We start from the raw sequence: 15212 nt of genomic DNA, 5'->3' as shown, positions 1-15212 counted from the left end.
ATGGAGGAGATACAACAACTAAAGATAGAATAGGCAAGCATTTCTATGGTTTAGAGAAAGATTGAAAGAGCCTGTTGAGTTCAAGCCAGAGTGTTGAGGATGGTGGGGAGACAAAAATCATGCTGTTTACAAAGGAAAAATCACGTGCCAGACTACTCAGTTTGACACTGGAAGCTAGACGGTAGTAAAATGACATCTACAGCTTCCTAAGAAAGGACCTGTGCCTATACCTAGCCAAGTATTATTCACACGTTATGGTGAAAACAAGATACTTGTGGATATGCAGTAATACAGGTCCTCCACTTAGGGGAAAAGTTCTCAGGAAATGATTCTCACCAAATAATTACCAACAGAGACTTTAAGATAGGGCATAAGAAGAGGGAAAACAGTGGTAAGCAAATGAATCTCACAGTATATTTAACTAGATCTAAATGGATAATGATGGAGTGACTATTTCAGCACATTCCCTGGTCTTCTGCATTTTCTGAAAGTTTGCAAAAGCTTCATTAGACACAGGTTCTGTTCCTCTGGCAAGACTGTAAGTGATGTTCTGTTCTTCCAGAGGGAGGCCTACAGTTTCTGATTGTCTATTGTAAAGATAGCTGTTAATACTCAATTCTAGATCCATTAATTCATTGAGGGTTGCAAAATGGTGACATTCTATCATTTTTCATTTATAGCTAGAAAACATACAGAGACGCTTCTTTTCATCTGTTTGGTTATTCAGTGATACAGTTCATATAGGAAAGGCAAGTTAAATGTTTTCCCCTTACTTTATCAGTTTACAAGATAATGAATTGGTTCTCTATCATCTTTTGGGGGGGAAGGGGGAGATGTCATTATAAACTAGTATAATTCAGTATATGTGATACATATGAGTCCTTTGCAATTATCTTTATTGAAGCTAAGATTGTCTCATCTTTGGCCAGCGGGAGCAAAAATGGTTCCTGACTCCTTTTGACATGACCCTGATAATCTTTATCTGGAAAGAAAGGGGCAGTATAATGGGGCACCTAGGTGGCTTTAGTCGGTTAAGCATCTGCCTTCGGCTCAGGTCATGATCCTGGCGTCCTGGGATCGAGCTCTGTGTCGAGCACCCAACTCAGCAGGGAGTCTGCCTCTCCTTCTTCCTCTGACCCTCTCACCTGCTCATGCTCTTGCTTGTTCTCTGTTTCTCTCAAATGAATAAATAAAAAATCTTTAAAAAGAAAAAGAGAGAGAGAGAGAGAGAGAGAGAGAGAGAAAGAAAGAAAGAAAGAAAGAAAGAAAGAAAGAAAGAAAGAAAGAAAGAAAGAAAGAAGAAAGAAAGAAAGAAAAGAAAGAAAGAAGGAAGGAAGGAAGGAAGGAAGGAAGGAAGGAAGGAAGGAAGAAAGAAAAAGAAAGAAAGAGAAAGAAAGAAAGGCTGGTTTTTGTTGTTGTTGGGTTTTTTTTTCTGTTGTTTTTTAGTTTTGCTTTGCTCTTTTAAAAACCTCAGAATGTTGTCTGTGCTTTTGGGAAGGTGGATTTTAGGATCCATTTGTTTCCTAGGATATTTGATACTTAGTATGATCTTTGGTGTAATTGTAGGGAGATATGCCTTAAATTTTGTGTTACTTGCAAAAAATACTGGTTTTATTTTTTAAGTATATGTGAAGACTCAGAAAGAATCAGTATTTCCCAGCAAAAAGATGGAGAGGTATATGTTAAAATGGTTTTTTCAACTGATTAATAAATATTTGAATGTTTACTCTGGACCATTCTTCACGATGGGAACTCTTGGGAATTCAGACAATGATGAAACCTGCTTATTTACCTAACATTTCAATAAAATAAGTTCTAAGGATTGATCATAAACTTAATTTATTTTTTCTTTCAGATCTGTCACGAAATCGTCTCTCAGAAATTCCCATAGAAGCATGTCATTTTGTTTCTCTTGAGAATCTCAACTTATATCAAAATTGTATTCGGTATATACCAGAGGCAATTCTAAACCTACAGGCTCTGACATTCTTAAATATTAGGTAAGGATGTTGTTTCTTTTTTTTTCTCTAATTTTTAGTTTTATGTGGTATTTTCAGTTCTCTCTTCCCTTTCACTAAAATTTACATTATCTGTTCATATCTGCAGTATCTGTACATGTTCTTAGGCTGAATTTTAGTATATGTGCTGCCGAAGCGAGCACTAGGCTGAATTAACAATATTTCCTATGTCCTTCTAGTTTCTCCCTTTGTCTTTAGCTTGGCAATAATTAACAAACTGTAAGGGTCATGAGCCTGATAGGCTTGCAGTAGTCTTGTAGCTATGATGCTCCAGTTACATTTTCAAATAAGTTTTATCAGATGAAAATAGATCTGAAAGTACTTTCACTCTTGTGATTTTGTATTTTTGTATACTAAGTTCTGAATGTGTAAATGCATTTATTTAACTCCTTTCTATTTTTTCATATCTTGGAAGACTTCTTTTGCTATTTTTTTCATTATAAAAGTTATAAATGTTCATTGGAGAAAATGAGCAAATGTAGAAAAGTATAAAGAAAATTCATCAAAATGTTGTATCTGAGTTATAATTATAGGTGATGTTTTCCTTTTTCTCCAGGCTTTCAGTCAAATTTTTAAATGAGTTTTTCCCCTTGGCATGAAATACTCTTTGGAAATATTTTTATATGTAACATTTTATTGTACCGTATATATACTTCTAAAACTCGTTTTCCCTGTCAGATGTTTAGTTTGTTTTTTGCCATGATAAAAATAATACTGGCAGAGACTCTTGTATGTAAATGTTTATTTTTGTCTTTCCTTAAGGTAAATGTCTAGGAATAGAATTATTTTTTTTTAAGATTTTATTTATTTGAGAGAGAGATAGCAACAGAGATAGAGAGAGAGAGCATAAGCGGGGAGGAGAGCTTGAAGAAGCAGTCTTGCTGCCTGGCAGGGAGCCCGATGTGGGGCTTGATCCCAGGATCCTGGGATTATGATCAGAGCCAAAGGCAGACATTTAACTGACTGAGCCACCCAGGTGCCCTGGAATAGAATTATTATTGATTTAAAAAGTTTTAAAAGCTCATGATCTATATTAGTCAAATCAGCAAAAGGTCTTGGAAATGGGGCCAATTGACCCTAGAGATTAAAAGGTTAAATCTGTTTAAGTAAAATTTTAACTTATTTTTATCCTAATGATAGATGTGTACTTTTAATACTGATTTTGCATGTTTTTTGTATAAATAAAAGATTCCACACCTGTATTTCAGCTGATGTGACATATTTGAAATCACAGCCTATCTGTCACTTGTTTTCCATAGAACCATATTTGGATTATTTATATACATTTGATTATAATGTATGTAATGATGAGGGAAGTAGATTACAACTACTTTTATGTTTATAACTCTCCTTTGGAAGACAAGGAGAGAGGATGAGAGTCATCTACCATATTTTTAAATCACTTTATACATAACATTAACTTTAATAAAATAATAATATGTTGTGTTTATATAGCACATCATTATTTGCAAAGGAGTTTTATGGTGCAGGGCCCTGTAGGATAGATAGAGAAGGTATTAAAATCCTCCATTTACAGATGAGGAATCTGTAAAAAGCAGATAATGCTGTGCTTAAAACCACAAAGGTGATACGTCAGGAAATGGAGACTAGAATCCAAATCTAATACCCCATTTGTTCCTTCCAAGACTTAACATTTGTCTCTTTACTGAGTATAGAATAGGAAAGGTGGAAATTTTTTTCTTGAGTGGGGGGTTCTGACTCTTCTTTCTCTACTTACCCATTTAGTCGGAACCAACTGTCAACATTACCAGTGCACTTGTGTAATTTACCATTGAAAGTCTTAATTGCTAGTAATAACAAATTGGTGTCACTTCCAGAAGAAATTGGACATCTCAGACATTTAACAGAACTTGTAAGTTAATGTTTTACTTTTTTACTGTTCCCACATGTATGTATATCCATAGTCATACCATGCTCTGTTCTCTGGTAAAGACCCATTATTAAGGTGTGTTTTTTAGTTTTTTTCCAAGTATGAATAGTGAAGTTTTGCTGGTTGATCAGTACTGAAGTGCGTCAGCACAGAGTTAAAGAACTGAAAGTACAAGTCTAATAGGCCTACATGGACTGGGAGGAATCATTAGAATTAAATTTTAACCAATATTCAGTGATTTCTATGTTATTAAACTTGTCAGCTATAAGTTAATAATGCATTTCAGTTTTTCAGGTTAAATCTTAATAGCATCAGTGTTCTGATTTTTGGTTAGCCCCTATAGGGGAATGGGCACTGCAAAGATCAGGCTTTTTTTTTTTTTTTTTGCCTTACATGCTATCTCCAGCACCCCTCTCCCTCTCTAAAGTAAGCTATTCTTTACTGCCTTATGTTTTCTGAGAAGCATAACTTTCATTTACTACTCCTTGTTACTCTTTAGTGCTTATGTTCTGGGCATAGGAATGGGACTTTTCCCATTTAATCACCACAGTAACATTATGAATTAGGTATTATAATTATCATCATATTGCAGCTGAGGAAAGTGGCACTTAGATAGGATAAGTAATTTGCCCAAGGTTCCATAACTGAAGTAGAATTTGAAACCGATCTACCTCAACTTCAGAGCCCATGTTTTATATTTCTGAAATGGTCAAATACAATTATATCCATTGAGATTTGGGAGGATAGTTTCTTGTAGGTTTATTAACAAAGGTAGACATCATAAACAAAAAATACACATATAATTTAACGACCACACATTAGCTCTCTTTTTTTTTAGGTGGATTATGAAAATAAAAGGTCACATGTAAAAATATACAAATATATTAAATCTGGAGTCTAGATACTAAACTACTATTTATTTAGAGACAATTAGATCTAGGAAATAAAGTCCAAAATATATGTTTGTTGGCATTTCTTCAGAACTTGGGTTATTAACATGAACTAACAGTAAATTTTACTTGTGATTCAGATTCTGATATTCAAATCATTTAAACTTTCTGTTTCTGCTTATTGAATCATAAATACCTAAAAGATAGATACATCTTGCAGAAGGAGCTTTTAACTTTCTACAAAAGAGGTAAATTGATACCCTCAGTCATACAAATAGTTTGTGTCAGAGTGAGAATTAATAATCCCAAAGCTCCTGATTCCCACTTGATGGAACATGTTCTCACAACATCCTATTGCTTTTATCCTTTATTTCCTTTTTTATAAAGTCTATTTAAGTAGTTTCTACACCCAATGTGAGACTTGAACTAAAGACCCCAAGATCAAGAGTCACATGCTCCTCCAACTGAGCCAGCCAGGTGCCTCTATTTCTCTTCCTTTTTTTTTTTTTCCCCTTAAAGATTTTATCCATTTGGGGCGCCTGGGTGGCTCAGTCATTTAGCGTCTGCCTTCGGCTCAGGTCATGATTCTGGGGTCCTGGGATCGAGCCCCGCATCGGGCTCCCTGCTCTGCACGAAGCCTGCTTCTCCCTCTCCCACTCCCCCTGCTTGTGTTCCCTCTCTCACTGTGTCTCTCTCTGTCAAATAAATAAATAAAATCTTTAAAATAAAAAAGATTTTATCCATTTATTAGAGAGAGCACGAGTAGGGGGAAGGGCAGAGGCAGAGGGACAAGCAGACTCCCCACTGAGCAGGGAGCCCCATGTGGGGCTCAATCCCAGGACCCTGAGATCATGACCTGAGCCGAAGGCAGACGCTTAACCGATTGAGCCACCCAGGCATCCCTTCTCTTCGTTTTTAAGTGAGAGTAAACTTTTGTCTTTCAAGATATACATTTTCCGAGAGAAATGTTATAAATTACTATTACCTTCTAGCTCAAGCTCAATTTTCCCTATCCTTTCAACTTCTTTTCCTTTTAACTTTGATGCCCAGACCACTGGACTAAGAAGTATAGCTACTGATTCTACTTCAGTCATTAATTGGTTGGAAAGGTAAAAATAATATTTTCTCTAAGAATATTATGGGAAAATGTAAAAATAATGTTTGAAGATTATTGAAGTTTATTGAAGATTATTGAAGTTTTTGGTAAGTGGTCTTTTCTAATAGTAAGTCTGTTACTATTGTCCTTTTACTCATATCCTAGAGGAGTTCTAAGTGTTAATGTGACATCTTGGAGCTTTTATTAACCTAGACAACTTCCTGCTATTACACATGGATTTATACTTTTTTCTGGCTGGTCTCAGAATTATGGAATTCTGAATTTGTCAATCTTGTAATCTGTAGTTAGCCTCTTCTCAGAACTGGTGGAATCAAGCTGTTGACCAAGATACCAGAAGGCCTGCATAATACATGTACTGGTACCAGCTTGATCAGATGCCGAGAGAGCAGTATCTGTTTTTTCCATGGCCTATGAGTTATGTGTACTTTATTATTTGTTCCCTCACTTTCAGTTTGATAAAGAACTTTTCGAGTCATCTTTAATGCATTTTTTAATATTCTTGAGCAGGCGAGCTGGCATTTTGAAAATAGGATTTCCTTTCAATTAATTTTATCATTATAATTTTTATCATTGTTTTTTCTTCTAGTTTCATTAGAACACTTATAAAATAGATCAGTTTTTATACTTTTTTCTAATTTACCTTTTCACTAGAATTTTCATTTGATTTGATCCCAGGCTTTCTGCCCACATCTTGTCATTTAATTTTTGGTCTGCTCATAAAATTAGTGTAGCTCCATATAAATTGTGTAAAATTAGTCAGAAACCTGTAAGTTTTTAGAATTAAATGCTAGTACAAACTATGGTATTATTCTTGGACATGGAATCATGATTTTTTTTTTTACAGTTAAGACAGACCATAGGTATTATCTTACTGAACCTCATTTTACACATGGTTTAAAGCAGACAAATTTGTAATATTAGAACAATTCTTTACTTTGTATCTTTTTGAGATAGGATGTGAGCTGCAATGAAATTCAAACAATACCTTCCCAAATTGGTAATTTGGAGGCCTTGAGAGACCTTAATGTAAGAAGAAACCACTTAGTACGTTTGCCTGAAGGTAAGAAACTGAAATAATTGTTTCATTATTACTTGTTTCTTTATTTTGAAGATCTCTCAGACTGATAGGTACAAGACAAAAATGTATGAGAGTTACAGGCAATGTTTTGAGATACAGTGGTTCAGCTACTATATGTTGTTATCTGTTTCCTTGTGGATTTTAAAGTTAGATTCTTCAGTGAAAAACTCCAATAACGTATTAACCAGTGATTGTATTTTTAGATCTTGTCAGAATTAATTAATAACTCAAGGTAGGGTCTCTGGAAGTTTCAGTAAGTGTGAGTACTTGGGAGAAATAGATCATGTTTTGTTTTGTTTTTTTTTTTTAAATAGATCATGTTTTTGATGAGGAAATAGTTTAGTGTAATGAAAAACATTCCTGCAATTTGCATTGACTTAAATGGACTTGACTTGAACTTACTTTATCTTTCCCTGGAAATGTTCAGATAGAGGCTAATTAATGGTTAGAGGTGATGTGCAGAATGAATAATGAATGGAGTGAGAGACTGCACTGGGAGGCTTGTTATCTTAGGCTCACTATAGGCTCTGGTATATGTATCTAAATCATAAAAATGATTAAGCAAATTAAGTATAATTTATCAACCCTTCAAAATATGAATTCATGAAAGAAGCTGTAAAAGAAATGAAAATGAGGAGAACTTAGATCAGAGTATATCTTTAATGTTATTATGGAAAATTTCATATATAAATGAGAGCAATGAATATCCAGCTATAGTAGTTATCAGTTCCTGGCAACTCCTGTGTCATCTGTACTCCCATCCACTTTCCCTTACCTCTGTCCTTTAGAAGGTATTTTCGTGACCGTGATGCTCTAGGTTCTTCTATAAAACATGACTTATAATATATAGTAAATATTAAATTAACTAATGAAGCTTTTGCTTCACTGTGGAATCAAATGTTAACACCAGTATGATTTTTAATTCTAACACATACAAGTGTGACTTTGACATTTTGTATGTCAAAATGTCTCAATAAGTGACCTTTGAGTCCACTTTTATACACTTAGTGCAGTCAGACTAGCCAAAATCCTGCATAACTTTCCTTTCAGTCGCTTACCCAGTAACCTTTACACCTTTTACTTTTAGAGCCCTTCCTCATTTCCTCCTGGGTCTGCTTTCTACCCCCTCAGGAATGTGAATGAAGGCCCCCAGCAGAACTGACCAAAATCATGGCACAGGCCCTATAACCCAAAAATTCTATCCAAGATTACCCTTCTACTCAGGACCTACCTACTGAGATTGATCTTTAAAGGCTTATTAATGTAGTAATATGGACTTAATATAAAATCAGTTGATGAAAACATTGGGATTTTAGTGAAAATGAAAATTCAGGGTTTTAGATGACAATTACAGTCTAATAATTTTGTCATCTAATTGATTTCTCTATCAAATTTTAAAGTTGTGTTACCAAGAAAATGGTGAGTCACCCAAATAGTTTTAAATGGTTTTCTTTTTTTTTTTAAAGATTTTATTTATTTGAGAGAGAGAGAATGAGAGAGAGAGAAAGCACATGAGAGGGGGGGAGGGTCAGAGGGAGAAGCAGACTCCCCGCCGAGCAGGGAGCCCAATGTGGGACCCGATTCAGGGACTCCAGGATCATGACCTGAGCCGAAGGCAGTCGCTTAACCAACTGAGCCACCCAGGCGCCCTTAAATGGTTTTCTGTCAGCTTATCTTGTAATCTCAGCATATACAGCTAAACTGAGAGCTAAACTGGAGGAAAGCTTTATTCTGATAGCTACATAAGTTAGTGTGGAAGTTCATATGGTCTCTAACATATTCCAATTTGGTAGATAAGATAGTATGTCTCTTATTGCCATTTTGATTTTAAATTTTAATTGTTATAAAGTAATATATTGCTCAGAAAGTTGAGTAATATAAAAATATATATAGTATGAAGTAGTTTAAAAATATATCGTTCAGAAAGTCAAGTAGAAGAAGCTCAAAATCAATAATAGCATTCACCTGCCTCAACCATCTCCCCCCCCCCAGTTATTTTTTTTTAAGATTTATTTATTCATTAGAGAGAGAGTGTGTGCGCACACATGCGCATAGGGGAAGGGAAGAGAGAGAGGGAATCTCAAGCAGACTCCCTCCCCCGAGTGCGGAGGTGGCACGGGACTCAATCTCATGACCATGAGATCATGACCTGAGCTGAAATCAAGGTTGGACCCTTAACCAACTAAGCCACCCAGGCACCCCTCCGCCTCCCCAGTTTTAATGTCTAGAAGCATCTGCCTTCTCCATCTTTAATTCTATTCACTGGCATTTGCTGACATACTTCTAAATGACATGCTTTAACAGCTTTGCTGGATTTACCAGTCTTGACACTTATGTCAACTTCCTGTTATGGTAGATGACTATTTATATATTAAATATTTTTAATTTTTAAGGTTTTATTTATTAGAGAGATTGAGCGCTCACAAAAGTAGGCAGGGTGGCAGGCAGAGGGAGAGGAAGAAGCAGGCTCCTTGCTGAGCAGAGAGCCCGATGCAGGGCTCAATCCCAGGACCCTGGGATCATGACCTGAGCCAAAGGCAGATAGATGCTTAACTTACTGAGCCACCCAGGTGACCTGGCAGATGACGATTTAACTTTCTTACACACTATCACGATCATACCTTTACTTCCCTCCTGCTATCTTCCTAGTGTAATTTTTTTTTTTAAAGATTTTATTTATTTGATAGAGACACAGAGAGAGAGGGAACACAAGCAGGAGGAGTGGGAGAGGGAGAAGCAGGCTTCCAACCGATCAGGGAGCCTGATGTGGGGCTCGAACCCAGGACCCTGGGATCATGACCTGAGCCAAAGGCAGATGCTTAACAACTGAGCCACCCAGGCACCCCTTTCCAGTGTAGTTTTATCACAACTTTTGATCCAAGTGTTATTGTTTATGTTATTACAACTATATAAATATTGTTCCCTGCCAATTCAGTTGATGTACTCTGATTTTATTTTTTTTTTATTTTTTTTTTTTAAAGATTTTATTTATTTATTTGAGAGAGAGCATGAGAGGGGGGAGGGTCCGAGGGAGAAGCAGACTCCCCGCCGAGCAGGGAGCCCGATGCGGGACTCGATCCCGGGACTCCAGGATCATGACCTGAGCCGAAGGCAGTCGCTTAACCAACTGAGCCACCCAGGCGCCCTGATTTTATTTTTTTATGCATCTTATTTTTGTTGTTGTTTTTGTCTTTTTTATTTGCTTAGTTTTTTATGTACATATGGCTAATTCCTCCCTCTTTTTCTAGCAGAGAGAGAAACCACATTCACATAATTTTTATTACACTATTATATTTGTTCTATTTTATTATTAGTTTTTGTTAATTTAATTTAATTTTATTAGTTGTTAATTTCTTACTGTGCCTAATTTATAAATTAAACTTTATCATATATATCCAGGTATGTACGTATAGGAAAAATCACAGTATATGTATATGGGTATGTATGTATAGGAAAAATCACAGAATATATAGGGTTTGGTACTCTCTGCAGTTTCTGCATCCCCTGGGGGTTTTGAAACATATCCCCCATGAATAAGAGGGAACTGACTACTCTACTGGCATTCAAGAGCTGGGGATGGGGTGGGGTTGGGTAGGAACATGCTGAGGTCTCGTCACTGTGTAGACTTCCTTTTAAATCCTCCATTTTCAACTGGCAACTCATCCTGACTTTCCATTGTGCCTAAGATTCCTGAATTCAAAGCCTTTGATTCGGTTTCACGAGAGAATAACTTACTGACCCCGGTGGTGATTGATTGGAGAGGGGTAGGACTGCATGAGGTTGGGGACTTAGGCATTTAACTTGTTCTTTTTACAGACTATCATCTAATCCTTTGGTTATGCCTGCATTTCTGTGGTATCAGGCCTCCGGTTTCTGTAGTTCTGTGAGGGGTCAGACTGCTTGCTTTTCACTAGTATTCCCATCTGTAAGCAACTAGATTTCATTTTATAGTACCAGTTCATCTTTAAGAAAGGAGATAAATACATTAAATTCGCTATATTTAACTAGAAGCTCCTGTAAAAATGGTCTAGTTTTGAAATATCATTAATTGTGCATTTCCATTTTATCACCCTGCAGAGCTGGCAGAGCTGCCTTTGATACGGTTAGACTTCTCCTGCAATAAAATTACAACAATCCCTGTTTGTTATCGGAACCTCAGGCACTTACAGATGATCACCCTAGATAACAATCCACTACAGTCTCCTCCTGCACAGGTAAACTCTAGTGGATTTGAAGTATATTGGGAACTTTTTTGACAGAGCGTGAATATAAAAATTGAAGTTCTATAGATTTATCTTTTTGTTGGAAATGAAGTTCTTTTACAGTAAATTCACACACATATGCATTCTTTAGAAGCCCTGAATAAATGGGATGAAGGGCAGATAATATTTCCAGAAGTGCTTTTCCTTTCACTAAATTCTTACTTTTTGAGTTGAGGGGTTCTTCTCAAGGTTTTTCTAATACAATTTGAGTTAATTTCTTTCTAGTAAAACTTGAAAGTAGGCAATGTAAAAACGAGAGACAAAAATACTTGGCTTTCAGCATTAAAGATTATCAGTGCATTTCTTCTGACCATCATTTTTGTACCTTTTTATTTAATAAAATCTTAAGTTCCTCATTTAGTCAGTTTGATCATTGGTTTATCAGTGACTGATATGAAACTATTTAATAATAAAGTAATTTTAAGGTAACTTTACATATAGATTCTAGCCATCCCATAATTTGAAAAATTCTACCAGCCTATATTTTTCTTTTTTTTAATTTCACTTAATTTAATTTTTTTTATTATGTCAGTTAGCCAACATATAGTACATCATTAGTTTTTGATGCAGTGTTCAACGATTCATTAGTTGCATATAATACCTAGTGCTCATCACAACACATGCCAGCCCATATTTTTCACTGTAGCATTTGAACTCTACAGTTGATGATGGTCTTATTCAAGCCTCTTGATGGCAACTATAAAGCTTTATGAGTAAACTTCATAACTATAGAAGGATCTCATTATCTTAAAGAATTTATATTTTGACTTCTGTCAACAAAAATGTAACTTTAATGTTTAATCATTTCTTGCTTTTCTCTCTTACAGAAAGTAGGATTCAAAACATAATTGTGCATGATTGTTGGATTTCTAAAAGCAAAGTTGCCAGTGAAATCTGTGGGGAACAATGCTTTAAATCCCTGACTATGCCTAACTAATCAGTTTGATAAGTTTATTTGGTATTCTGTCAGTGTTTATAATCATAAATTATTTATTTTATATGTTACTGAAATTTATTCTTGACTAGAAAACAAAAATCTGTATTTATATCACTTAAACACATAAAATAACATGTTGTAATGAGTATTTGATTTTTAATATCACTGTATGTAGTTAATAGAAATGCCTTGCTTCTAATATATATATAATAAGTAAAAAGCTGATTGTGATTGTTAACAAGGGACACATATATTTCAAATGAGTAATAATTTGATTGCATTTATATGTTACTTTTTTAGATATGTATAAAAGGCAAAATCCACATATTTAAGTACCTGAACATACAGGCTTGTAAGATTGCTCCAGATCTGCCAGATTACGATAGGAGACCCTTGGGTTTTGGCTCCTGGTGAGTATATTTTATTTTTTTATTTAATATATTCCATCTCATAGGGAATCAAACTGGACCCTTAAATCTGTCTGAATGTTTAACTAAAGGGAATTAACCTATTTTGACACTGTTTTTCTCAGAATGTTTGTATTAAGTAAACAGTCGATTACAGAGATCTGACAAAGTGTAGTCCTAAATTAAGGTTTCTCCACCTCAGCACTGTTGATATTTTGGGCAAGATAACTCTTTGTTGTGGGAAGCTGTCTTATACATCAGAAGCTGTTTATCAGTATTTCTGGCTTCTGTAGCACCTTCCCAGTGTGACAAACAAAAACAGCTCCAGACATTGCTAAGTAGCCCCTGAGGGGTGCCTACTTGAAAACCACTGGGTCTCAGTGACTTGAATGCTAACCTTGGCTCTGCTGTTAATTCTGTGACTTAAAGCAAGTCATTCAAACATTTGGGGGTTGATTTTTTCTTTAGGGAGTGAAGAGGATGGATTTGATGACCATTAATGTCACTTCAGGATCTTTTAGTTTATGAATCCTTCAACTACATAACACCTGAATGACAAGGTTACCTCCTTGGCATTCCCAACCATCTGGAACAATCTTAAGCAGCAGTAATTAAATTCAAAAGGCCTCTTAACTGGCAAAATAGATGTCTCAGTGAAGGTGCTATAATGCATATAGGCCTTATTCAAAAGAGAACCCCTCTGGCCTTCTCTTAGAACTTGTCACATTTTACATTAAAGCACAGCCCTAATGAGCTTGCTTCTCAGTATCGTAGTCTAAAACAGATTAACAAATTTCTATTTTGGTAGAGTTTCTAAAAGCAGACATTAAAAATACAAAAAGTTATTTGAAAGAAAAAATAGAACTATAAAAAGCAGACACATATTAAAAAAATCAGTTAGTGGTTAACTCTGAGAGGAAGGAAGATTCAATGTGAAAGACACATAGGGGACTTTAGTTATTAATGTCTCGGAGCACCAGGGTGGTTCAGTTGTTAAGCGTCTGTGACTGAGCCCTGCATCAGGCTCCCTGCTCCGCGGGAAGTCTGCTTCTCCCTCTCCCACTCCCCCTGCTTGTGTTCCCTCTCTCGCTGTCTCTCTCTGTCAAATAAATAAATAAAATATTTAAAAATAATAATAAACAAAGGTATTAATGTCTCATCATGTTTTAAAAGCTATGTCTTTTATATTCATTTTTTATCTGTATGACATATTTCATAATTTCACAAGATACTGAAAAGCAGTAACACTCTAAAAACATAGTGCCTTGATGCCATTAGTCATATATGCAAAGAACCCTCCATATTTCAGTAATTAAATTATTGCCATGTTAGAGCACAGTACAATAATTGATGCTTATCAAGAAAATGCTAAGGTATATTAGAGATATCATTTCTAGTAAAGGGAAATGTGCATCAAGTTTAAATTTTAAATACAGTTTAAATTTTTTTCATCAGAAATTATTAGAATTAAATATTTAAGTGTTTATGGTATAAAGGAGTAATCTCAAGCTATCTGAAAATACAGAACCTGATTTTTTTTTTTTTTAAGATTTTATTTATTAGAGAAAGTGAGGGAGAGAGCGAGCACAAGCTGGGGGCGGGACAGAGGAAAAAGCAGATTCCCCACTGAGCAGGGAGCCCAATGCGGGGCTCCATCCCAGGACTCCAGGATCATGATCTGAGCCAAAGGCAGATGCTTAACTGACTGAGCCACCCAAGTGCCCCCAGAACCTGATTTCTTAAGTAAATTAAGTATTACCCCAAAGGGACTTGACTTCTGCCCTTTGCCACAGACCATGTCTTTCTTCTTCACCACTGTATCCCTAGTTCAGCTGGGTGTTTGGCACACACAGTAGATACTCAACAAGTATTTATTAAAGTAATGAACAGTTTGGTCACACAACTGTTATTTCCCTCCTAACTTTTCTGTGCTTAAAGTTATCAGAACAACTTTATAATGACATTCTGGGGTTTTTTTGGTCTAGCTATTAGATTGAAGAGTTTCATAGACACTATGAAGGGTATTTAAAGTACTAGCTCTAATCTGGTGGTTTCAGCATACAATAATACAAGTTTTAGTATATTTATACAAATACACAAGGAGAAATTAACCAATGTCCTACATACCCATAAAAGATTCCTACAAGAACATCTTGGTCCTAACACTTTTAACTCTGAGAAGACTGAAAGCAGACATGTGATGTTAAGGTTAAGACATAAAAGGTTTTGACAGATGGTAGGGATTAGGTCTGGCATACTCTGTGCTAGATTTAGGCCTCTCTCTGAGAAAGGACTTTGACAGTGGGGGAGAATATGAAGGGACCCAGACCATTATTGCCAAGAATGTTTAAATTTCCTCTATTCATTATATCCTTTTCTTTCTTCAAGTCTTTTTCCTCTTACCTTGGTAAATTGCTTATAATAGAGAACTCTTGTCTTATTTATTGAAAAAAGTTTTGTTTTTCCTATTCAAAATTTTCATTAAGTATGTTCTAGTCTTGTACTCTTGAAAGATGTACTACAACAAAAAATGTAGGGGCGCCTGGGCGGTTTGGTCGGTTAAGTGTCTACCTTCAGCTCAGGTCATGATCCCAGGGTCCTGGGATTGAGCC

At 35.6% G+C, this 15212-nt stretch overlaps 1 protein-coding gene across 7 annotated transcripts in view; it reads left to right on the top strand.

The window, feature by feature from the left end:
* The window catches only part of LRCH3 (leucine rich repeats and calponin homology domain containing 3), a 114403-nt gene that overhangs the window by 44961 nt on the left and 54230 nt on the right, over nucleotides 1-15212 (top strand). For all 7 annotated transcript variants that reach the window (XM_025875710.2, XM_025875729.2, XM_025875716.2 and 4 more), the window contains exons 2-6: nucleotides 1856-2000; nucleotides 3765-3891; nucleotides 6871-6976; nucleotides 11072-11208; nucleotides 12494-12603. In XM_025875710.2, coding sequence (XP_025731495.1) covers nucleotides 1856-2000; nucleotides 3765-3891; nucleotides 6871-6976; nucleotides 11072-11208; nucleotides 12494-12603 — 625 coding nt within the window. The remainder of the gene's footprint in view (nucleotides 1-1855; nucleotides 2001-3764; nucleotides 3892-6870; nucleotides 6977-11071; nucleotides 11209-12493; nucleotides 12604-15212) is intronic.

The sequence above is a fragment of the Callorhinus ursinus genome, unplaced genomic scaffold, assembly GCF_003265705.2.
Source record: "Callorhinus ursinus isolate GAN/ISIS: 27379988/994484 unplaced genomic scaffold, GSC_fseal_2.0 scaffold1, whole genome shotgun sequence".
NCBI lineage: Eukaryota > Metazoa > Chordata > Mammalia > Carnivora > Otariidae > Callorhinus > Callorhinus ursinus.
Note: the sequence above shows the minus strand (reverse complement) of the source record. Positions and strands in the feature narration are given on the sequence as shown.